The 27,755-nt window shown below is 32.4% G+C and overlaps 1 protein-coding gene across 2 annotated transcripts; it reads left to right on the top strand.

The window, feature by feature from the left end:
* Positions 1 to 3,684: 3,684 nt before the first annotated feature.
* On the top strand, positions 3,685 to 26,638 carry sr (zinc finger domain-containing protein striped). Of its 2 annotated transcripts, none has more exons than XM_085941885.1 (2): positions 3,685 to 4,023; positions 24,725 to 26,638. In XM_085941885.1, the coding sequence occupies exons 1-2, from the start codon at positions 3,798 to 3,800 to the stop codon at positions 25,888 to 25,890; spliced, it is 1,392 nt and encodes a 463-aa protein (XP_085798011.1). In that variant the 5' UTR covers positions 3,685 to 3,797; the 3' UTR covers positions 25,891 to 26,638. The 2 variants fall into 2 exon arrangements, with proteins under 2 accessions (XP_085798011.1, XP_085798010.1); XM_085941884.1 differs by having other exon boundaries at positions 24,707 to 26,632.
* Positions 26,639 to 27,755: the final 1,117 nt, after the last annotated feature.

The raw sequence follows: 27,755 nt of genomic DNA on the forward strand, positions 1-27,755 counted from the left end.
ATATTCTAAAATCTGTATTTAAATAAAGTGAACGAAACCTGTCATGATCTTGAGAAATATTTTCTATATAACATAGGCACAAGAACGTCAAAAATAAAATCTGTTTATAACAGGACACCATCTAAAATTATACTTATTAGTAGTGTTGTTATTTACCCTGATTAACAACTAAATTGTACGACTTTCTTTTGGTGATATTTAAATTACTTCAGATAGCGTAGTTATTAGTAATAATTTATAAATGGTTCAAAATGCGAATCGACAGCCGAAAATAATGAAGAAACGTCAAAAATGTGAGTTCGAATACCATTCAATAGAACCTTGTTTTCTATAATTTCTTCTTATAATTGATAATATTATATTTATTTATTTTTAGAATTATTAATAGCCATGTCCTTGCTTTTTCGTACAAGGTGGTTGTTAGTAATTTTGAACAATCACAAACACTCAGGCTTTGAGAAAAATACATAAATACTGTGTTCTGGCCGGGAATCGAACCCAGAACTCGCAGGTGGAAGGCAAGCGCCTTACGCACTGCACCACGAGAGCCGTCGATAATATTATATTATTAATATTATGAATCTTTTATTACTTTTATTTGTTGTTTTTATTTAATAAAATGCAATTTTTTTCCACTCATTGTTGAACATGTCCCACTGAGGCGGACGAAACCGGTCCTAATATATTAATTAAAGTGGAATAAGTACTATAAAAAAAAATCGTTTTATTAAATAAAAACAACAATACAATGCAGTTCCACCATGAATTGACAGTTAACAAAATAAAAGAAATTACTTTTATTTATTAAATACTTTTTACTTAAATTACTCTTTTTTATATAGATAAGAAATTCATAAAACTAAATTTTATAAAAATATCCTTATAAGAAAATTTTTCAATAAACGAAAATAGCAAAAGAAAAATACTTACCTAAATCAATATTAAAAAGAAATTGCAAGATGTAAATATTGAATTCCCAAAGTTAGTTAAAATTGATAGAACTGATAGATATTATGTATCCAGAACAAGGAAGTTTCGATTATTTTCGTTACTGATCATAAATGTGTTGCTGATAAAAAAACCAGTTGGAAACCCCTCCTACCATATTAAATATTTAATTATATAAGATATTTAATTTAATAAGCACTAAGGCATTACGTGTAATGTCCCAACACAGCCTTTATGAGGTCAGATGAGTTCAAGGACATATAATATATGCGGGTAGTACGCTCCCTACCGAATGGGTCAATATTTTAGGGTAGAGATAACGGGAAGAGACTAAGTAAATACCTACGACTATTTACCTTTAGATCCTAACAAATTATAACGGGGGTTGATTTAACGATTAGCCTGTTTCAGTGTGAAACGAACTACCTACATTTTGAAAACATCACGTGTCCTGCCAACAGATCCTACACAGTAAAAGTTTACTTATAATGTATTTATACTAGTATGTATGTATTATTGTGGATAACGAAACTACTCATACATACAAAAAGCTTATAACTAGGTAGGTACTATTGTATTATGTTCACCGTTATTTCTTGGTGGAAAGACATGATGTTCTTAAGGCTATACTTCAGCTGGGGCACGGTCTAAAATGATCGTGACTACGCGACGCGAAAATTGTGCAAATGAAGCGTGCAGAACAAAACATAATTTGTCATAAAAAGACAACATGCGTCTATTTAACGTTATGTTTATCGTTCTAGTGCTAATAATAATAATATATTCATTAACATGTTTTCTTTTTCAAGTAAATGGGTAGCGTTTTTAGTCATCTTTACACGATTTAAAAATTAATTCCCCCGTCGCCATCACAAAACAAATTGACGTGTTCACAGCTCTATTTTCGCTCTCCGATTGCCAGCCAGTCCGAAATTTCGTCGCACCTATAGTTGCAAATTATTTGCCGTTTCACTGAAGTACCGTCTTAATAAATAACAAAATATTATACTTACTTCATAGTATTGTTATCTTACCTATGATACTTATTCTATTTTTGTACTATTTTCAAAAAAAAAATCAACAATTTTTTTGCTAATTGACTAAATATATCAAAAACGGTGATCCAAATATCACTCGTACACATGCATGGATTTACTGCCACAAATAACGCGTAAATTAAATTATCGCGACAATAACTGTTTTCACACAAAAATACTGAATGTCGCAACAATCTCATTTTTAAAGTATCAGCAAGGTGCGTTTGTTGTTGTTGCGTGTATTTTTACCTGGCATACTCACAATATGTCACGCAAATTAGGTACAACTATCGTGTGAATACTCAGAAGCTTCCGATTTATTTGATCTATGTATGAAGTGTTTTATACTTATTTGAATTTTACTGTCATAGTCGTCACGACAATAAGTACTGCCAACAGTAAATCCACGCATGTGTAATCTCTGCGAGTCAGTTTGAAAACTGCAATAATTAATATAAGTATTATTTTAAATAATCAACATGTTCTTCATAATATATAATATATAGGTACTTTAGAAGATTTTTTTAATGCGTACCTGTCTACCTGCTATGTTATTAGTAAAATGTATTAAATTGTAGTTTTTTGTGAAAAACTTTATTCTCACTCTTAAGGACGAAACCGCTCTAGGAGATTATACCTAAGTGTAGGATTAGATAATTTTTTTAAATGATACAAATAGTTGCCTAATAGATATAAACAAAAACCGACAAATATAATACAATGTTTGTTATTTTTTGCTCGAATGCATGCTTAACTACGAAAAATTCAAAAAATACTTGAAAAAATAGTCACGGTTACGTTACAAAATTATACTAATTTCTGGTGTTTTTTTAGATTTAAATTAGGTTGATATTAATAATACTTAATAAAACACAATATTATATTATTATATATGCAGCTACTTATAATATTTATTTGACATTACTTCATAATGACAAATTTACTTACAGTGATATTCTTAAAATTGATCAAATAAAAGTGATAAATAAATTTATTATTAGGTAAGCGGTCGTAATCGTTTTAAATTTATTTGGAATAAGTAGGTACCTAATTAATAATATAATATTGTGTTTTCAGTGTTTTATTTTAATTAGTGGCTACTTTGTTTATTAACCAAGAATAATCGACAATTATTAACACCATTAAGGTTATTTTGTATCGTGTAGAAGTGATAAATATATAAGTATAAGTAACTAAATCATTCACTGAGGCCACATTAATTTTGAAGTCTTCAAAGTTCGTCATAAAGCTCCTAGTATCGTATTATATTTTTTTGCTAATTTTCATATTTGTGGAAAAGTTTTATACAAGAAAGAATCTTAATAGTGTAGCCATCAATGTAATGTATGGTTTTTGTTTTATAACTGTGATTGGAAAGAGTTATTCATATTTTTGTGAGCAGTTGTTACGCGAGCACGAAATCGTTTCCTGAAAACTGTCAGTATCAAAATCGTCCGCGAGCGCTTGCGGCCGTAGCTCGTAGCGCCGTAAGCGAAGGCTGTATGGCAGGACGCCGGCGCTCGCTACGAAGGCGACGATCGACTGCCTCCCCCCCTCCACGCGGGGCGGGGCGTCGTGACGTCACGTCGACGTCATCCTCCTCGGAGGCCCGCCATTGGCCGTCCTCCCGCGCGCGACTACCAAATATGGGACAGCGGGAGTCATTCATAAAAGCGGCGGTGGGCGCGCGCGGCGGGTCAGTACCGCGGCAGACGTTGCGGAGAACGGTTATTATAATTCGCAGCCATTGCGGCCTTGTTTTTGATACCGTACGGCGCGCGGGCGGAGGAGCAAGTCGTGCCCGGCGGCGCCATGGTGATGGACGCTCTCGAGATGAGCTTGCCGGCGCAGCTGCTCCTGGCCGAGCAGCCGCCCCCCCACGTCCTCAGCTTTGACTATTTGTGCAGACCCATAGGGTCGCCGGCCCCCGAACCCAGGCAGGCGCCGGACCTTCACACCCCCGTTACGACGGCGTCGGACGCTCCGAGCTTCTTCGGACCCGGCGCCCTGGACTGCGTCGAGCCTCCCCCGATCACAGGTACCATCCCGATACCGAGATGCCGCCCTCAGTGATAACCTCCCCAATCCCTATTATTGTGACAACATTGTGAATGTGCGTTCGTTTCCATCTGACGTGTGACGGTTATTTGTTTATTAGTATACAATATAACATACTCATTTGTTTTGACATAATCGGTGATTAGTTTGCACGGCTTCTTATCGGATCTAATCATTGTTTTCCATCGCGCCGCGTGTGCCGGCGTTCAACGTATATTGTGTGTACGTCACAATCTAGATAATATTTTATTTATAGTGGAACACGGCTTACGTCTGAAATCACCTAACAAGTAGGTATAACGTGAAAATTCGGCGGTTGTTATTTAAAAGTATCCACTACAAACCACATAGGTAATATTATTACAATTTATTTAATTTCGTAAATGGGTACAGACATTTCGTTTATACTCACTTAATTCTTAAATATTATGAATATCCATATTTAAAATCATCCGAATTGTATTAGTCGCAAGTGTTGACCACTGTTTAAATAAACTGCGACCTGTCTTTTCAAGTGTCTTGCACATTGTCAATGTTTGCACTTTACCTTGCAAATAACGCGGACGTCTCTTTTCCTGTAAATACACAAAAATGACGCGTCATTAACGGAGAATAAAAAAACTCAGCGTCGCTTTCGTGGCGAGCTTTCGACCGAGTGAAGTAAAAATATTCCCACAGTTATAATAAAAATGTCTCTGAATATTTTATGAAAAGCAAACAAACAAATATTTTAGCCGTCCACTTCACGCGTCCGACGGAGACAGACAATATTCAACGCCAAGTAAATAAGAAGAAAAGAAGGCTTTAGTAAATAACACAACACTTGTCGCTTCACGTACTACTGGAAAATTACCCAGACTTCTATCGAATGAGTTGTTTGTTTTTACAATAGCGTGGAATTAAAAAAGCTCACAGGGAAAGTCTAAAATATCGATTGAAGTGTCTCAAGCTTTCGCTTAGCTTTCACACGTATCCTACCTAGATACCGTTTTATAAAACTGAATGTATTCATTCATCGTTTCGCCAATACCCAACAAGTGTTTACTCTGTTTAGGTACACCAACATAGATTTTTAGTTAGTTACGTCAAACGTTTACTTGAATGGAAATAGTTATGCAATTTTCGGTCAGATTAAAACTTTTTACGGCTATATTTCTAAAACATATGGATACTTTGTTGATCACGTATGATTACGGTTATGTTATTATTTATGATACAACTATTTTAGTAATAAACAGTGAAAGTTCTGGGTAAGTTTTTTCTTATTATTATTTACATACTATGTACATTTTACATTAGTATTATAGTTTTTGATATTTTTCACAAAATAGGTAGATATATTTGATCCATACATGACGTAAACTATTACATAGGTACTCGTACATTAAAATAAACAAAAATCGTGATTTGAGACAATCTTTTAAACTTAAATTTAAAATATCTGTGTTAACCAATTCACCATTTCACAATAATACAACAATATACCTACATATTATTATGATCTTTGATTGTGATGTCATGTGATTACGTAACTACCTAAGCAATTAATTGATATAAATGTTATAAAATAGGAAATAATTACTAAGTGTGTTTACTATTTTTTATTTGGTCAAATTTATTACTGTTAATGGTTAGTAAGGTGTCCAGAATTTAAATTTATCTCATAACATATTGTGCTCAAATGACTGTGGTCGATCGCTCGCCCTCGGTTGACACCGAAAATTAACTCAATAAAGCGGGTTAAAGGGTAATTACGTTAAATTAACGAGAACACAGTATCTTGATCTACTGCACTGGCATACTAGTATTTAGTGAACTCGAATCTCTTGTATTTTAATTGAATTTCAAGACATCTGTTTATTAAATATTTTTATTTTTATTATTAATTTCATTTACGAATTGAATAGTACCTAAGTACCTTAACTTTGTAAGTAGTTTTTGTTTTATTATGTTCGTACCTACTTATAAATCTTATAAGTATATAAATTTGAAATTACATACTTACATAAATCTATTTTCACATCACTGTTGTACCTAAATAATAATATGAACTTAACATACTTAGATAAACGTATTATAGAAAACTGATAAATCCCATTTTGGTCGAAAATTAAATACTTAAGTAGTATCGTCTGTATAAAAAATATTGTGATACTCATAACACAACTAATCATTTCAAAAATCAATCTACAAAAATCCCATAATCTCAATACAAAATGACAAAATTATATCCTAATGGTTTTTAAACAAAGTTATTTTTGTTAATTCTACTTTGAGTCATTTACGTTGACAGCTGTTTCGGGCTAAACCTTCTCGCTCTATCACAACAGCCCGAGAGTTGCAACAGGTTGTCAGAATATTTAACTTCAGTTATAGTCGACAGTTCCGAAAATGGGTTTATAGCCCGAAACAGCAGTTGCAAATAAATAAATGACTCAATTAAAATAGAATCAACAAAAAGAATTTTGTTTTAAAACCATTATAATGGAAACCTAAACGCCAGTTCAATTTTATTAATACAATTTCTGGTACATCTTTACGATGAATTGCACGATTTTTTTTATTGATTTTTTAAAAAATAATTGGACAACTTATGCGTGCATAATCGTATATAGATGTAGATATTCGATAATACAACCTAAGTAGTAGCGTATTTCATAAAAATCTACTGTTTGTATCAAAATGAAATTTGCTAGTTTTACTGGATATTATTCCGACAATATTACCTACTACTAATATAACTACATTCTGTATCACATAATATGGACTATTTTTTTTATTAAAGACAAAGCACAAAATTAATTCTTACTGACAAAATATTTATTTTAATTGTTTCATCAAAAATATCAACCTCAAATAGATGGAAAATATATTGAATACCAGTTAGCACACTGCTATAAATAAAACAATATTACACATAATAGAATCAAAAACATTATTATGTTGCGAAATTTTTCATCCAACCTTGATTTCCCAATTTGGACATGTCACCGCGTCACGTATTGTTCATAAAACCACTCATTGCAGCCTGCAACTTTTGACATACCAGAGAAATATTATTTCGTGTAAATCAATATTTGACGAAGTAGTAAAACGAAGATGCCTTCGGTTACCACTACTTGTTAACGCATCTATAATAAATACTTAAACAACAGGTAGCGGTCCACGCCTCACAAAGCGTGTGAACCAAACTCAAGTCTATTAAGCTAAGGTATAGCTTTGTTTGTTTTCGGTAATAATTTTTCACACCTAGAAGCAATGGTTAATTTCAATACTTAGAACTTGCGAGTGTTTTTTCATTTGTTTGTACTTGGATAAGAATCACTTTAAACTGTCTTACTCAATGGCGCTTCAAGTTAACGAACAAACTATTAATGCGGTGTCATTAAAAGTAACACGCAAGCTTTCGTGGAATAGAATTCACTCTGTACGAGAACTTCTGTCTCTCTATGAAATTTTCTGAGCGCCTGATACTTCGTCGGCGCCAACACCTGTTGATTCAAGCAAACTAAATTGGGACAATACTTTGATATTCTGGCAGCCTGGTACATTTTCTACGTTTTCACTAGGAAAATAATAGGAATAAAATAGAAAAAAAAACTACAATCCTTACATTTTTATTAAGTATAAAAGACTATACCTACTTACCTATATAATATCTTGTTAAGTCACTAAATTTTTCACATAAAGAAAATTTTATCAGCCCCTACTAGTTATGATTCTTTTATATTCGAATTTAAATGGAAATCAAATTTGAAAGTTAGTAAGATCTAATTATAATTAAAAACGTATTTATAATGTGTATTATAAATAATTACACTCGATCAACTCCTTTCGTTGAATTTTCAGCAGTAATTTAAGTTATTTCATAATTTGCACAAACTTACAAAGAAATTCACAATACTTATATTATTCAAACTAATTTAAAGACATTTATGTATCTATTTCCTATAAGTACAGTGTGGGGCCCATTTTCTAATATATACGTGTCTGAGGTTGTTCGAAAATAGATAATATGTATTTACATCATAATATGTTTGTATCCCTTCCAAGGAGTAGGTAACTGACTCTCACACACTTTCGAGATAAATGACATACCTAATGGTTCTTTTTTCAAATTGTGGTAAGTATTGTAAATTTTTTTATTAGTAGGATGTTAAAATACAAACAAAGTCATAATAAACAAGCAGCAACTGCAACAACTACTGCCTTTTTGCTAAGAAATGTGTATCATTTTAGCAGATTTCCATTTTTTCACTAAGTATTTAAACGCTACTTTAGTGATAAATCTGATTTTAAAGTGAACATAATAAACTTATAGCTTTCAAAATTACCTAACGGGTGGCATTCATAACTCAATTTGACAATTTTTGTAAGTTACTGCCTTCTTCCTTCGGAGGGCAGTATAGGGAACGTATTATACATTCAATAAAATAATAGTTTCAGCAAATTGATAATATTATTTTATATATTTTTGAGGTTACCTACGCTAAATCATTTAGGTATCTACTGATATTAATTTCAATGTATAAAATTTCATTAAGACGTATTATGCATTCGATAAAAAAATAGTTTCACTAATTAATATTATCTAAAGTAAAGGTTTTTTTTAATATTGTTAAATATATCATTACCATTTATTGAGTATGCTTTATAGTTTATACATACCTACTGAAATATAATAATAATAATATGATATTGAACTTGTTTCGAAGGCAGTGTATTAAAAAAAATCTCATATTCATCGATTTCCAGCGTAGATATCATTTAATAATGACAGTCGTAGAGTTGAAAAAACAGCCTATTTCCGTTACAATTTGGACGCGTGCCTGGTATTATAAAACTCGAAAGTTGCTCATACTGTGTCGTTTTATATCTCCGGCCGACGGACAGCACGCGTGCTCAGTGGACGCCAAATTAAGTTAATCGCCTCTCCAATCAAACAATTGAACCGATGACTTCTCACTTTTTATAATATATAATAGCTTAATGAAGCGACGTCTGTGAATTTTTACAATACATCACGTCTTGGCTTTTCGAGATATCCTATTACTTTTTAAACTCCACCAAAAAACAACGTGGATAAACGTGTTTGCGCGATACACTGGTTTGAGGCCTAATCGTATGAATGAATAGTTCAGCGACGGAGTTGGTTCTAGCGAGAGCATTGGGGCCCAGCTGAACAACGGGGCCCTAAATCATCGTACGATATTTATTTTTAATTTAATAAAATCGTTATTTCATAACGTTCACACTATCATTAACCGTGGTCCACTCTTCTCGATCGCGATCTTATACGATATTTGTCCAGCGTTTGTCCATTTGCCGAGTGACATCCAGCCCATTTTCTTAGCGACTTCTATCACATCGCGTCATCTTGTCTGCTTCCTTATACATTAGAGTCTGCATTATTCCTAACATGCACATTTTCATTCCAGATTACGCTACTCGCAATTTTTGGATTTATCAAAGATTTTTTGTATCATGTTGGTTTTGGCTGGTGTCATTCTTTAAGAAACTACCCATTTTGTTTAACTAATAATATAGGACGTTGTAAATCTAACTTTCTGCAAAGGGGGTAATAATATTATCAATTTAATTTAATATCGTATGTCACATAAATCCAGGTCAAATGGGGAGGCAATTATATCAATAAAAATCATATAAATAAAACACTACATACCTACTTAGTAATATATTTCCTATACATACTATTATTAAAGACGTAAAAAGTATTTCGATACCTAATAATACTCATAATGTGTTTTTATTTAATTCAAGCTTGCACGTAAAAGGTAATAATTATTAGTTAGGAATTATGAATATTAAAAAAATTACTTATAATACTTATATGAAAATAGGTTGTCATAAAATATCGTTAGTTGTATTTCATTGACAGAAAAATATTATGTTAGTATTGATTAATAATGCCTATCAATTTTTATTTCGGGTTTGGTTTCATTTGACAATTTATGGGTTGTACGGTAGCGTATTAAAAAAATATTATTCACCGGAATTAGCATACTTTGGTTGTTTATTTTTTGTGTCGCAGTAAGGAGTATTTTTTTAGCCGTTGAATAAATTACTTCCATTAAAGCCTTTTGTCATTTAAATGCGTACTTTTTGGCGTATGTAGCAATTTATAATAAATTAGATATTAAATTAAAATATTAAGAGTTATAGTTTTAGCAATAACAATTACATTTCTTTATTGCGCTGATAATGGTGAACGTTTTCATTAAAACAGTACAATTTCAAACATAACACATTTTATTATATCTATTGGCAATCACCAAGTACCTAATAGTGACATTTTAATATTATTTGTAATTTATATTCCATATTAGGTTTTAAAAAAAAAAATGCCTCATATGTTTTAGTCATAAAAATTCTCATACTTCAACAAATACATTAACAAAGTCACAGATTAAGGTACCTATAATTGATTTTTTTATTTTACCAAAGATTTGACTCTTATTCTATAATATTATCACCCCTTCTATTCTGAGTGAAGATCCGTTGTTAATACCTTCTGTGAAGGACTTTACAAATATACAGAGCTTTTCCATCACCCCCAATTCTAGAGCATAGTTCAGTTCTTCTTCGTTTTCAAATGTGTATGCAAGTCGCAGCTCTAATTTGTATCGCTCAAGTTCAGGGCCTATATTGTTATGTGTGCAATATACCCTTGAATAACACACTCTTCGCCAAGCTTAATTTTAATTCAAATAATTAAATAATCATTACAACAGTTTTTCCCAATAGCTTTTTATACAAATATATTAGCTTCAAAAAATCATAGCAGTTTTCTGAAACTATTAATACATACTCGTAATTTTAAAAAAATCCAATCTTAACTCCAGTTTGAAGGAAACGTGTGTAAATAATAATGAAGTATTTATTTTAAATGGGCAATCTACCTGAATTTAACTGCAAAATAAGTATGTAATTAATTAACTTAATAATTACCTGCCTATGTATTTATTTTTTACTACAAAAGTAATATTTTCTGATTGATACTTTTCATGTAAATATTCATTATTCTTCTTACAAAAATTACAGCGAAAAATATTAACATAGGTACGTAATTTTAAAATACCTGTGAGAAATATATACCTAACCACTAGAAAAAATATGACACAGCGGAATTCTATCCCGCCCCCTGGGACTCGCACCAATGTATGCTGGGCGCTAAACTACGTGTGTCCTATGTAACTGTGCCGTAAAATGTCAAACTATTAATAATCTTAAATAAAAATAATAGTTTATGAAAAAATATATATTTAATATAAGTAATACAGTACATCTGCTCGAGACATTTTGCATTGTTTAAATCTATTTTTATGAAGATAATATTATGTTGTACAATTTGATAGTGCTTACACATCCGCTATATCAGTCAACCGCAATAGTCAAATATTTTCAACCTTTTAAGCTCGGCATACCTGCATTCCGTAAAACAACACGTTAGTCATATCGAAATGGTTAAAAGGGCGCCACGCGTATTTTATTGATTCCAATGAATTAATGCCTTACACGATAATGTGTATCAGTAATATACTAAAATATAAAATGACCAGCGGGAGGCGAAAACTGGTCCGGAGTATGGGACGGCATTATTGGAGAAGCCATTTCTCAAGGCCCGTAATACACTGCCACACCGCTTATTATTATTATCTCTTGATGATAATCTATAAAACAGATGCGTTACAATGTTATGAATGCAAGATATCAGATTTTTCTGACAACTTTGTACTCAGCACTTGAGAGAAGTAAAATCAATGATGAAAAGAATAACCATTTTTAGCATAAGTTTATTTCTCAATATTATAATACATAATATTTACTTACGAGTAGGTTATTTAGTATAACATTTGTATAGCAAAAACAAGATACATTTTAATAACTCTTCGTCATTTTTCATGCATGATCAATAATGTCTTATCACTTTAAAAAAACAGACAATATAATATCTACTATATTTTTTATTTTCCTATAATACTGCTATATAATATAAATATAGCAGTGGCAAATGATAGGGGTAGGCTATGGAGATTAGACATACATTAATAATGCACAGTAAACTTTGTCAGTCATAATAGTAATACAAAATACAGATTTTTTAAATTTAATTAAACCCTGCCTAAACTAAATAAAAATGGTAGGCCGAGGAGATCCGACAAAAATAATGCACACCTTATCAGTCCATACTTGATTGTTTTCATTGAATAATGATTACAAATTGTAGATTTTTTTAAATTCGATTAAACCCAGGATAAGCAAAACGTAAATAGATTAAAAAATATTCTTCTATCTATAAAATATCTGAAATTCTACCTATATAGACATAGTTCAATGAAAACGAATTTTATTGACCAAAAAAAGGTTGACTGACAAAGTTTAGTTTACAATGTTTTCCACAGCCAACTTCCACCATTTTCCACTGATATTATATTATAGACATTACGTATGATCTCTGAGTGATTCTTTTTTTTTTAATGTTTCCCAATTTCCAAGACACGTATATTCTTTACCCCCAAGTGGTTTTTTTATTAAATCTCCCATTTCTACAATTAATTACAATAACTTGCATTATTTCATTGCAATGCTTTCTAACAAAACGATTATTAAATCGAGACAGTTTTCAATTCGATACAATCTTTTAATATTCTTGTGACAACTTAAAACATTGGAAATAGATTTAGAGATTACTGATGATAAATTGAAACAATAATTCTATTTCAAGTTAAGATTTTAAGCTTCCGTACAATAACAGATTATCTACTATCCCAACGCTTTTTATATTTAAATACTTTTCATTGTTTTAATATGCATTTATGTCGTTTCTACATTGAACAGTTTGTTTACTCTACCATCGTATTTGATACAGTTGAAAATACCAGTAGGTATCTACTATTCACTTTCTTTTCACAACTTAACATTATTTTCACCATAATTTTAAACACCATTACTAATTATATTGCAAACATATTATTACACAAGTAAACATTTTTTTGTTTATTATTGAAGTTTCAGTTGTTTTATTTAGAAGCTTTAATGAATTGAATTTGAATATCAAATCTTAATATGTATTATATCTATAACTAAAATGGAACTACGAACTACCATAGGACACCATTTTGAAAACGTCAGATTTTGTCCAGTTACGAGTCTTGATTGGGTAGTTTTCGACAGTGGCTCCCCTATCCCATTCTTCAGATAAGTTTGTAGGTCTTTAAACAGGACCTTTAATTAAAAGAAGTCATGGCCCCCAATAGTGACGCCTGCAAAAACAATGTGCATACATAAATTATCAGTATGGTGTACCTACTTGTTGAGTTCTACCACGTAAACTCCCAATCGTTTGACCAGGTGTTTCAAAAACATCGAAATAATCAATCAACCCTTAATTTGGACGCGAGACAAACAAAAACATTGATGTCAATTCTCATTCAAAGCACAGAATTGTGTCGTGTGCCGCTCCGTCTCGTCATGGTGTGACGTGTTGTGACGTCTCGTGGACGCGAGGGCGGCGGAGTAGACATACACCCGCCCACCATCAAGCCAAGGCCGCCCAGAGATTAACAACATTATTGCGATGCCCAAACAACAGGTTGGAAGACCTGAAAATCGCATCCGTAAACAATACTCCATGTAAATATTTACGGAAGCTTTTGTATTTTTTTCAACTAGGTACTTATATATTATCGTCTTATGCCATGACACCTAGGTACGACGCATTAAAAAGCTCACAACAATTAATATATAGTGAATGTTCTTATATTCATAACAGTAAAGCTTTTGGTTTTATTAATCAGATTTAAAGTGTCCGAAATCACATGCCTTTCTCCTTGCATATAATTCTTATACTAGGGCAGTTTAACATTAATAGTAAAGAAATAAAATATTAATTCTTTTAAGTACAAATATTTCAGTAAATACCTACTTAGTTCAACTGCAAACAACTTAGGTTCGTGACCGACTGCATAACCGTTCTGCATGAATCTATATCTATCCTATCTTCTGGGGTCCAATATTTATTGAGATAATAATATATACATAAATATCATAGAGAGCTTTATATCCATTACATCTAACATGTTATATTGTAATATTTTTACTGTTAAATTGTCGTCAAAATTATGCTGGCTAACGATGGCCGCGTGGCTTAAGCGTCGGCCTATAGCGTCGTGGGTCCCAGCTTCGAATCCTGGGTCTGGAAAGTACACATATTGTTTTTCAATTTGTTTATTAGTCAGAGTATGGACCTAATTAGATTGAGCAAGTGGGTGACATACATTTCTCGTAAAAACAAAATATGTTAATACAAACCTCCACTCTGTCGAGGCCCATATGATTCTATTAGGATCGGAAATGGTCGAATATGACATGATATGGTATGGTCTTATATGGTAATATAATATGATATGGTCGATATGGTCGATATGGTGATAGAACAAGGCAACAAAACTAAAATTGTCGTAATTTTCTACCTTTGATTGCGATCAATCGTTCTCTTATAAAAAAAACTGATAGTTGTTTACAACGTTTTTATATTGATTAGGTATATTCAAAATTTTTCAACTAAAATTCATTAATATATTCAGTATAATATCTACTAAAATATTGTCACATTTTTTTATAATTCGACTTGCTTGCAGACTTTATTACGCAGTTATAATGGGAACAAAGAGCCATTAAAAATGTTTTTTGTTTTTCGAACAAGTCCTTTCTAATCCTTGATAATTTTATTATTACTGTAAAAAATATGCAAAGTACTTTTTTTTGCTTCAAGTGCAGTTAATTTAAAGACATTTAATAAAGAAAAAATAACATTCAATCTATATTGGCTTACATGCTCTCCATATTGTACCAGACCAATCGTTAATCATTTTTATCAAAGCTTTTAACAATTGTCTTTTCGTTATTAGTGTTTATTTCTACTATCTAATCTTATGTATTTCACTATTAGGCGGTATTTCCATTGTCTTTTACAGATCCTTTTACAATTATATACTATACGCTAAACCCATTAGATATAAGCTCAGATTGATTGTATCATCAACTCTCATAAAACACAATTCATTTAAGTGAACATTGGAAATTTTACCTTTTCTGACGTATAGAGATTCGTTAAAATACCTTGGAGTTTCGACTGGCTTATGACCACACCCATCAATTACCATATCTTGTCTTTGCTATGCTATATAATGTATTGTTAATTCACCACCCACTATCAGATTTCTACCACCATCAGAGCGATCTTCAGTTCGTCATCTTATATCAGGAAGAGTTCTGTGTAGTCTCATACAAATCACTGAAGTTATTTTACCACAAAATGCGATGTCTTCATCTGCTTCCATTAATCTTTTATGAAAATTCCTCTCATTCTGTATTTTTTTTTTTAATTTTGTTACTACATATTTGTCAGAAGTATTTTTAAATTATGTATGTTCAATAAAAAAATGTTACATTCTTAAGTATTGTGAATTATTCGTTGAATAAAAATAAATAATTTAAATTATAAGCAAATGCAAGTGCATTGTAATATTTTTTTTGCTGAAACCGGTCAGTACCTAATAAGGGAACTTTGATTTAAAATACAAAAGCCGATTGCCAATAATTTATTAGTAACGCAATTTAGAAAGCGCTTCAGAGAGTATTATAAAAAGCTACCTATATAAGATACCTATATCATAGTGGCCAGTGCACACGGGCGCGATTCCTGAGTGGCGCAGGTTCAAACCCTGCTAGGTATCGTAATTTTTCAAAAAGAATTTTCCAGTGGTTATATATTTCACAAAAGTATATTTAAATTATGTACGTTCAATAAAATAATGCTAAATTCCTAAATCTGGTGAATTATTCGTTGAATAAAAAAACAGTTTATTTTATAAAATTTCTTTATTTTAAACTTACGAATACTAATTAACTGATGATTAGGTATAACTGAACGTTTTTTTAAATCAAAATAATTCTGCGTAAAAGTCAACCAACTTATTTCCTCTTTTACAGTTCAATAACAAAAAGTACACTCGAAGTAAATTGCGTTATCAGTATTTTTTTTTATTTACAAATTAAAAACAATTTTAAATTACAATGGAAACACATGAAGCTGTTAAAAATGGTCAACTGGTCGTACGTCTGTTTGTTAATCTATCAAACTTCCTGCCCAGATAAAATAAAATGTACCCCGGCTTGGTCTTAATAACATTAATAACATGCCTTCGTTTTTAATGGGCATGCCTGTACCGAAGCTTCCAACTGCAAACTGTGGCTCGTACGATCACATTATTATCTATATTTTTCATCATTTAAATTGTAAATTGAACAAATAGTATCATTTTACTTATGGTAACTGTCATTAAATTATGGTGGAAAAACATTGCATTAACAAACATAACTTAAAATACTATACTATACTTATAATTAATCGACATAATTTAATAAAGACCAAGACTGATGTATTACATTTGTTTTAAATATTGGTTTTTCTTATAATCTTATATAATAATATAATAGTTTTTTTTCAGAACAGACTTTTCATGTCACTTGAAAATTTTCTGTTTAAGGCAGTGGTCTCCAACCTTTATGTTACTACGCCTCCCTTTAAAAAAAATCTAATCTTGGCGCCTCCCCCCCTTTATTTCATTAAATAATACAGACACTTTTTTAACACACAAGTTTTTACTACTTACTTATATCAAATTCATTTTTTAATTAATTTTTTTTCATGCGACGAATGAGCTTGTTTATTACCACAATCAATTTTAAAAGAAGTCAACCAAATTCATCATCGTTCATTGACAAAAATTAATGGATTCTATCATGAGCTCCACATAGTGAATAGGGGGAATTTTTACTATTAATAAAATTATATGAAAAATGCATTAGCAAACTAACCAAGAACTCAGGAAATAGATTTTTGTTTGCTTCAATATATCTGGCGTAGAAATCATTTAAAAGTGGAGACATGTATTATTGTTATATTATATTAAAGAAATCACGTCAAAAACAATTAAAAAAAAAAATATCACACCCTGCCTACACGCTTCAGTTGACACTTTAGCTACGAGTGACATTTAAATTTGAGGTTATTGTTTTCATGCAACCAGCGGTCGTTTTGTGCATTACCGAAACAGAGCGTTTGCAAAAGCGCCATTTTTAAATTTCTCCGCTCCAAATATTTTTTTAATAGGATTTAAATATATGTATTATATATTAAAATAAACATTCATGCACTGAATTTTCACTGTTATGTTAAGATATGAACTTTTATTTATTTGTAGATATTATGGTATAAAAAATAATTTATTCAAAAATTTTGGCGCCTCCCCTGGCAATAGATCGCGCCTCCCAGGTTGGAAACCGCTGGTTTAAGGGATGAATAATAAAATTGATTCAAATTTTTATTACATGATACGAAATAAGTATTGTATAATACTATAGATAGTAATTATTGAATATACCTACTATATTCACAGCAATACTAGTATACAATCATCGGTCGCCACCTTGGCAATCAAGTTAGTTATACCTATATTCAGATAAATCAATTAGAATTAAAATTTCCTTGAGTACATTCGAAAGTTATGTTTTTTTATTTATCGTATTAATACAATAATATATTAATTCACTTTGGTAGAATTTCATCTTACAGAATGATAATTTTATAAATTGTAATAAATTCAACATGTAGATTTTATCAGACAATAGTGATTTTTCCCAGTGAGAGAGAGATGACTCAACCCCTTCTCATTATATAAGATTTATACTTAAACATAAACAAGTCGCTTTTTTTGATAATCGTATTACACCCTTAATAACTATCGATGAATAAAACAACATTTAGATTTTATTTTATTTTTGTTCTTTCATATTACGACTAAACGTTTTGGATACCACATTATCATCCACATTGTAAGATAATATACCTATTATATTTTCAAATACGCATCGACAAAATTTCTAAACTATTTTTAAAATACAAAACGGTGACATTGCTTAAAGCTTTGGGAAGCTTTTAATTTTCCATGATTAAATATAAATGAATGCTTTAAACATACACCAGTAAAAATAAGTATTGTATTTATTCTGATCGGCGTATCTTTTAGTGGCTGATTTTTAATTTAATAATGACATGAAGCAATTTTTTTTACCAAACGATTTGTCGACAAATGGCTACCATGTATATAATTGGAACGAGCCGACCAGTTTTTTTTCACAATGTGTAATAAACCTAATGGGTAAATTATTTAAAAAGAAAATTGTTCAAGTAGTGAGTTAATTGAATTATCAGTATGTAGTTAACGTAATCGATATTTTGGCAACGTTTTATCCCTTTAGCTATTATACATACCCAATTAAATTTAATATTATGTTACTATATATAGGTACCTAAATGAAACTAAGGAAAATCTCACATCAAAATTAATTTTGTTTCAAAAATGTCGATTATGTACTTATAATAATATCAACATAACTTTGAGTTTCAACCTACCACATTAAATAATATTCTGATTAAAAAATGTGTCGTAATTTAAGCAGAAGGCTAAAAGATTTTGTCACGGTGGGGTTAAAACATTGCTTACTGAAAATCGTGTGACGTCATTTATGATCGGCCCCACATCTATCTCGGAAACGTGTACGTATGCAGTTCGCCGTATCGCACTTCGCCGTGAAATGTTGTATCAGAAATATATGGCCCTATATTAAAGACCGTCCAACCTCTTTGGGTCGTATAGTACTGACATAAAATTCATGTCGAAATAAAACACGGTTCTTGTCGGTTTACACTTTACAGGGAGCCAGCAGCAAACAAATTTTGAAAATAGCCGATATACTAGATTATTGGTTAGGTTAGATAAGGTTTTCATTCTTGAATTCATGAATTTTACCAAAATCGGCTATGGAAATTGAATTCGTATTTCCGATAAGAAAACTCACAATGAAATGTTTTACGTATAATTTACATGTAACCCAGATCTATTGAAGGCTATATCACTTCCCTCCATTTTGAATGTGAATTGCACGCTGTCACTTTTATTTTTAGTGTGGTTTTTCGTCTGGATTTTAGGACTTGAAGGTGGACAATTAACACACCGGAATTATGATGGAAACGACGAGTTTATTTGATGATAATATATACTAGATTGCTACATTTTATATAATTTATTTTACGGATGGCGAAAAGTGCGTAGCGCGAGCGAACAGTGTTTTCTGTCTGGTCGCCGGCCACGTTCTGCCGCGCCAACACAAAACAAAAAAAACTACCGCTCGCGAATACAATGCGGAGTTCCCCAATATGAAATTTCGCCGGCAACCATATACAACGTTGCCGGTTTATTAATATTTATTTTCGTAATCAACCCACTCACTATTTGATGGTTTGATATCGATTTGGGCCTCTCCAGATTCACAAAGACATCCCCAAATGGGGGACCATTTGGGAATGTAACAGCTACTAACAGTTCACAATTTTATCAGACGTTTATCATAATCCTATAACTTTGTATAAATGTTAGTTAAATCTCTCCAAATTTTGTGCAATGCTATAAAAATATAAAATACAATCTTATTACAGGAATATAAATGCCATGGTCAAAAGATCATAATCCCATTTCGAAGTGTGCTCCATAATAATATTATTCCGAATGCCGTGCGTAAAATTTACTATGAATTATTATGACATCTGAGTTGTAATAATACAAAATAATGATAAATTATTACTGTACGCATTATCGGTTATTCACATTATTCAAATACTATTCACAGCTAGAACAAGTTAAGTATATCTATACTATTGAAAATATCTAGTATTTATTACCTAAGTATCCGAATAATATGGGAAACCAAATTATATGCCAGAATTAGAGTTCGATTTTCAAAAATATATGCAGGTGAAAATTTTAAAGGTCTTATTAGAAGTAAATCAATAATTAGGTATTTTATGCGATTCGTTTCGTTTCTGACTTCTTCCTTCACCACCTTCACAAGTAAAACACATTAATGTACAATCTATTACATAATATTTGTTTAAGTGAATAGGTATCACAAAATCGTCTATACAAAGACATTGTGAGACGAATATTATCATGAAATATCATGACATTCGAGTAAATGTTCGATTAAGGGGTAATTTTTAAAATTTAAAAAAAATTTATGATATACTCGTAGATTATAGAATATTCAAAACATTTGAAGATATATATTTATATTTATTACGTCTTTGGTGTGAGAATAAGACAGTTTTTCTAGTCATAAAAAACACAATATGTTAATTGGTACATTTAATTTCTTCATATTCTGAAATATTTATATTTATGAACTTACGGCTTAATGTTTATTACTTATTAAGTTTTATTTCTGCCATGGTTGTAGGCTACATAATAAAAATTACCTATGCGGGAAAGTTGAACACTACTTTTCAGGGAAACATTTCTTAATCACAGTAATTCAGAAGCGTTGATTCGATGCATTTTTTTATGTATGCATATTTGTATTATACTTAGTTCATTTGGCATCGCATAGGTATTCAATTCTTTTTTTTAATTATGACTTACCTCCTTTTTCCTTCGCACTCTGATATAATTTTTATTTTAGGTATGTACTTCTCATTTTTTTTATTGAGTTTTAAAGACTTACAACTTACCATTCATAAAAATACGTCATCAATCAGTTCCCATTATTTATAACGGATGCATCATTATATTGTTGGTCACACTACGTACCTACATACATTTAAGTTAAGACCTAGTGACTATCCAATTACAAAACATAATGTATTATCTTATTGCTACATTGTTGTCCTTTATCCATATTATAACTGAGTATAAGTTATGTTATAACAACCAACTCCGTGAGGGTTCAAAATATTATTATTTTCTTAATGACGAATCGCCATATTGGTCGCAAACAATATCCTGACGATAAACGAAACTGTATGGAGCGTAATGTATGCGCGATGACGCCGACGTGCGCCTATAAACAAAATTAAATAACACAAAGCCCCCCAGGGGGGTCTGCCATAGATCATGGCGCTCGCTGTTTTTCCATAATGGATACTTATTACACGACATTGAGAATTACCAATGAAGATTATATTATTGACCAAAGAATTTGGAATGATTTCTTTTATATATTAGTATTATTTCATGGCGAATTTAGTATGTAGTAAACTTGCATAATATGATCACAATTTTCTATACTCTGGTAGCATTAGTTCTTTATTTTATCGAAAAAAGTATTTGACATTTGGGTGTCATTATTGTATTAATGCTAGGTTTCGGTTACGCTATCGTGACACCTTTTAAATGTAGTTATGTCTCTCATTTGTTATAATATTCTGCCTTCACTGAGATGTCTGTAGAGTCCTTCAATTGTTCGGACCATCTTAAATATTTCCGCTGACCAAACTATAATTTTTCCTTCTAGATATGTGACTAGAGAACTGTAGAATTTTCTGGACACATATTATAAAATGCTAATTTTACGATTATTCTGTTTAAAATATGGTTAAATAACAGGCTTCTTCTTTTTAGTAGATTTAGAATTTACTTGGTAATAATTTTTGATAATTTACAAAATAGTGATAAACCATATCTTCTTTTCTGTGCGCCGCATAAGTAGTATAGGTAGTATATTAAAAAGACTAAAATACCTGTCTTAAAATGAATCCATTGGATTAACAATCAAAGTATCTTAAGTTAGTAGATTTTTCAATAATATTGATTATTGATTTTTTTCAATGACGTTTATTTTCTCACCCTTTTATGTGGGAAATAGTACATAAAAAACCCAACCAGGGAACACAAAATTAATTATATCTGAAATACCTAACGGGTATGGAGTAACAGCAACCGATCTCGAGTGTGGAAGAATAAAGGATAAACTTAAGCACGTGTAAAGAATACGTCATTCTAAGGCTGTCCTTCGTTCTGACAACTGCTCTCGGTTTATGCACTAACGCTCATTCGATATTGATGTATTAAAAAGTTGCAACACACGCTATTGCACGTCTATAATATGTTTCATTTTCGTACGACAGTCACACATTCAAAACCCTGCTTTAAATAATTTAGTTTATTGGGGTATAACCTATCTTAATTATATTTTATAATCTGTTGTGTCCTCAACACTGTTAAAGTATCTTCACAATGTAAAAGGTAATAATATGATCAGTAAAAACACATTTTACATATTGTATATTTTATATATTTACATGTACACTAAAATATTATAAGTGTGCCACATTCTATAAGCGATAAAAATACAACGATAAAAATATTTTGTACATACTTAATTTTACTTCAGTAATATCAAACTGCCCGTTTCGCGGACCGTCAACCTTATAATAATATTATTATCACGTCATGTCGGACTGCACTCAAGAATAGATTAAACTCTTACATTACACTCAACAAAAATGACACTCTTACCCATTGATATATTCAAATGTATTCAAATTCGACGTGTAATTTTCTTAATCGATGATTAATAAATGAATAATCGCAATAAGGAAGCGGCCGTAACTTGCTCCAGAGCGCGTTTTCATCCAAGTCTATAGCTTCCAGCTTTAAAATAATACGTGTGCATTTAGAAAGTTCTTGTGATAATAATATTATATTTATACGCATGTATAAACGTTATACAATTAGCTCGATTCGCCAATAAATTTTCCGCTTCAGTATTGCAATCTGTTATTTTATATCTAATAGCATTTGAACTGCAACTGACAGATATGAATTCAAGTATTAGATGACTGTTAAACCAATCGTTGCTGTAATGTTACTTTAGTCGACGTAGCCTCTTTGATTGCAAATATTTCATTTAATTTTCACTTTGTCATCTTCATATTTTAGGTATTTCTTGAATCATCAATATTATATATAATTCAAATGTTATTATTTTCAAAATCAACAGTATTATCCAGTAAAAACATATAATTTATAGATATCCGTCAGATTTTTAGACTTATTACACCAGCTTCGTAGGCTGCAAGATTATATAATAATTTGAAAATACTCATATGATTATAATAAAGTTTTAATGCCTTTTTGATCGTTTTATAGATAAAATAAATAGCAAATAATGACGAAGAAATCTTATTAGACTTGTGTATTACCAAAACAAGCATTTATTTTGTATAGGTATAATGTAACCAATGGTGACATCACTGTAACGGGCGATATTTTTAAGACGATGAAGGAAAGGTTAATTTTAACTATTTACTGGACAATAACCAGAGATAAATATACCTGTTTTATTGTACAATAAATTGATAATTTAGTCATATATTTCGGTGATCGTGGTAGTACCAAAATATTGAGTTAAACTTAGTATGTACCCACATTTATTAAACTAAACTTATTAGAAAGACCTTCTGTCTGTCACAATATCACAATTTTTTTGAAAACTGAGAAATTTCCCTCGTTGATAATAAATTCGCAATTGCCGACCGGTCCAATTCGAACGTTTTCCCTTTCAACCGACATATAGGGACACTACACGAGAATGCAATTGGCATCCTGCAATTTTCCATATTAGCAAGTCAAATACAAAATAAATACTGCCTGTCAGTTTTTAAAATCTTTGTTTTAAATATTTATTGAAACTACAATTTCTTTTGCACAGTGTATTTTTAAACCCCTTAATAAATTGTCTATATTATTTTTTCAACGCAACATTTTTGATTCTCAATCTACTTTATCCTGTCATTACCACATTAGCAATGGCTATCAACGATTTTAGAGCAACATTGTGCAGAGATAGTCACTGAATTATTAATTTAATAATATGTATAGTAAACGAGTCGTGTTGTTATTGTTAATTTGAATAATTAAACGCACAATTAGCACGATGCCAGGCAACATAATAGAATCGTTCGCGCGTTATCACTCCGTCTCTCGTATCGAAAATATTCACAACGATTCGATAACGGCCCGTATCGTACCGGATATGTTCGTTCCCTTAAGCGTTTATCTCCGTGCCATGTATTAAAATCCTAAATTGCGTTTGAATTATAATATTTTACGAATTTTAGACTCAATAAGAAGTGTAGACCGTTACGGTAATTTCATGGCGAGGCCAGTGTTTACGATATTAACATCATATAGCCGCCGGCCATTTTCCATTCAAAACCAAACATTCTGCGAGTCGTTTATTAACGGATGATCAAATGCTTTAACATGTTCTTGTGCATTGCTTTTTTTGTATGTATGTCCAAAGAGTAGAAAAAAAAAACTATTCACGTATTTCACATCATATTCCTATTTAAGGCTTTTTTGTTTTCAATAAAATAATTATATGACTTGAACACCCTGACGTAATCAAGATTTTATATCTTATCTAAGTTTTTCTAGTAAAATTAAGTTCATGAGAACTATGCAAAAAATACACTTGCCTTCATACCTGTCATACTTACATACATTTTTATCCGGAATATTTACTGCCAAAATAAATCTCCGTCGTGACAATTCATCGCCTCAATATAAATTTTACACAATTAATTCTAGGTGCAATGAATTCTCTCGGCAGTGGATGTTGCTAGACCCCTTTATTAAACATAAATTAAATTAAATTTTCAATACATATTAACATTCCCACCCGATTAACACCATGCTTTTCAATGCGGTTAACACTGGATGGAAAAAAAATTGAAGAAGATTTTCTTTTCGTTCTAGGAAGCCTGGAAAGTGAGGAGCTGTCGCTGGCCGGCGGCAGTCCTTGCAGTACCCGCGGACCCCCCAAACATGAAGCCTCCCTCAGCCCCGGAGCCAGAGAGGAAGAGGCCAGCAATGCTAGTACGGCGAGCGCTAGCATGTACCCCGCTCAACGAGTCCAAAGTCTCCCCCCGCATGATCTCCATAAAGTGACATACAGAGGAGTGTTCACAGGAACGCAGTCGCCTTCAGCTCCGCCCCAGCCTCCACCACCACCCCTCACCCCGCCGTCAGGATTAGGACAATGGGCTCTACCCAGCCCGGACAAAACCCTCTTCCAACCGATGTTCGGATTGCAACAGTATTCGACAGTCAGTCCGCAATACGACGACCGGCCTGATATACTCGGTCTTGAGTGCAATTTGAGACCACCACCTTCATACCAGCCGCTACCTTTGGAATTACCTCCTTCAGATATGGGCTATCGTGCGCCTCAAGGAAAATACCAGTGGCTCGAAACCCCGGTCCCTTCTCAAAACCAGCAGCCCGAACCCACCTACGCGACACACCAGCAGAACCTATCGGCACCCGGACCTTCAGGTCTTATACCTAAACAGGAACCATACAGCGTACCTTCGTCGTGTGCAGGAGAAGTTCAGCAGCATCAGTCTGGACACTATCCCGTTACCCTAGCAGAATATAATCCCTCAACGAGTAAAGGCCACGAGATTCTCTCTCAAGTATACCAGCAGAGTACAATACCACTCAAACTGGTTCCAGTAAAGCCGAGAAAGTACCCAAACAGGCCGAGCAAAACGCCGATACATGAGCGGCCGTACGCATGCCCTGTTGAGAACTGCGACAGACGATTTTCCCGATCAGATGAACTCACCCGCCATATAAGAATCCACACCGGACAGAAGCCTTTCCAGTGCAGGATTTGCATGAGATCGTTCAGCAGATCAGACCACCTCACAACGCACATCAGAACACACACCGGCGAAAAACCCTTCTCCTGCGAGATCTGCGGACGAAAGTTCGCGCGGTCCGACGAGAAGAAGAGACACGCCAAGGTCCACCTGAAGCAGCGGCTCAAAAAGGAGAAGAACTCCGGTGGATCGAACGGGAGCAGCGGAGCTCCTCCGGCACTCCTGCCCCTGCAAATGCCGACGACGACGGCGATGTGAGCGGCGACCAGCGGCCGAAGACGTTCCGCATTGCCACGAAACGAAAAGCGGGCATCTTCGGTCCGAGCCCCACGACTGTGATCTCCGATAGACTTTAGGCTTCCGCCGCGCCGGCGAGACAGTGACTATCTTGTTATAAGAAAAATGTTTTAAAAACAAAAAAATGTATTGCTGAACCGGCACCGCAGTGGCTGTGTCCGATTCAGCCCTTAAGATTTAACAAACACGGCTTTAACTACTAAATAATAGACGAGAGGACGAGGGCGAGTCTAGCTAGGATATTGAAATAATCTATTTGACGCATTGCCAAATAACACGATACGATCGCGTCGACTACTTCACCATACATTCCACGTTTGTAGAGTTGTTTTCGATTCATTTTCGATCGTCGGCCGTTTCTAGATTTCATATTTTTTTATCGTCTCCAAATTTGTTTTACCTTTAATTGTCGTACTACTCGAAAATCTTTTTAGCCGAGAGGTTTTCGGCCGCGATCGGACTTCACCGACGGCGGTCTGGATTCATCGCCTTATCATGTGTCTTGTATCGCTTTCTTCCATACTCACATTGCATACCAACCTTCATACCATCTAATCTACTTTTGCATCACCCTGTATCAGGATGACACATCTAGAGGGATAACACACCTACATAATATTATATTCTTTTGACTTACGATATTTTGCAATTACAACCTTTAAAAAAATATATACTTATTGATTTTTGCATAATATAGGTACAAGTGGTCAAAAATTTTCTAAATCAAAGATATTTTTTTTTTATAAAACTTGACTTTACGATTAAAATGTAGTGACATAATTAGGTCGTAAGTCAAGGAAAACCTGTACATTTAAATAATTATATTCAACAAATAAACCTACTGGTACGTAGGTAAGTAGCATTATGCTTGTCTTGCTGTATTTGAAATAGATTTATAAAAATATGTAAAATATATTTTCATATATTATATTATATATGTGTGTATTTTCCTCTAAATGAATGTCATCCATCAGCTAGATCTGAATCAGAATCGTAAATCTTTTTTTTTCTCTAATGATCTCATTTTATCTGATATAGTCCGATAGAACTCGTAGCGCGGCAGGTCGGACTGAGCAAATTAATATTGTTAAGTTATAAAAAGGACATGTATAAGATTATACTACTACTATACAAAAATCATATTTTTACATACAAGAATGCTGATCCGTTCAATTATTTATGCCATTTCTACTAGGTATATTATAGACTAGAGTAGATAAAATCATAATATATACGTCACAGACATACTGCGTATCAGACAGAACCTTCAGATTATAAAATACACTCACAATATCAATATAATATATATGTGTATATATATATAATATGTGTATATTGTCATCCCAGTTTTAACTCGTCGTATTTGTTCAGTAAAGTTTTCAATTAATCGATACTTCAATACTTTCATTCGATAGCGACATTGATTTTCTATTTTTTTTTCATCATGTATCATTTATTTGATACCGATACGAAGTGACAATACTTTTTCTTTCAATATAACGTCCCTACACCCCTGAGTCCCATATCGTCGCTATAAGATTGGTTTGCCGAATATCCGTTTTTTTTCGAAATCGACCTCTTAATGCAGAATGTATTTTTGTATCTAATTGGACTAGAACCATCCCTTTCTTTAAATTACTTTGTAATGGTAATGAATACATCATTCGTATGCTGTAAAAATAACAATTTAAATATCTCCATGTATTTAAACACTTATAGGATTATGAAATTCGTTTTTCGTCTCCTGAACATTTGGTCTATTCGGGAAACCAATCCTACAGCCACGATATGACAGTGGCAAGAAAGACAATATAAAATTTGGGTAC

This window comes from Rhyacophila brunnea, unplaced genomic scaffold (assembly GCF_057557595.1).
Source record: "Rhyacophila brunnea isolate RB1 unplaced genomic scaffold, BYU_Rbru_1.0 scaffold_14, whole genome shotgun sequence".
Classification (NCBI taxonomy): domain Eukaryota; kingdom Metazoa; phylum Arthropoda; class Insecta; order Trichoptera; family Rhyacophilidae; genus Rhyacophila; species Rhyacophila brunnea.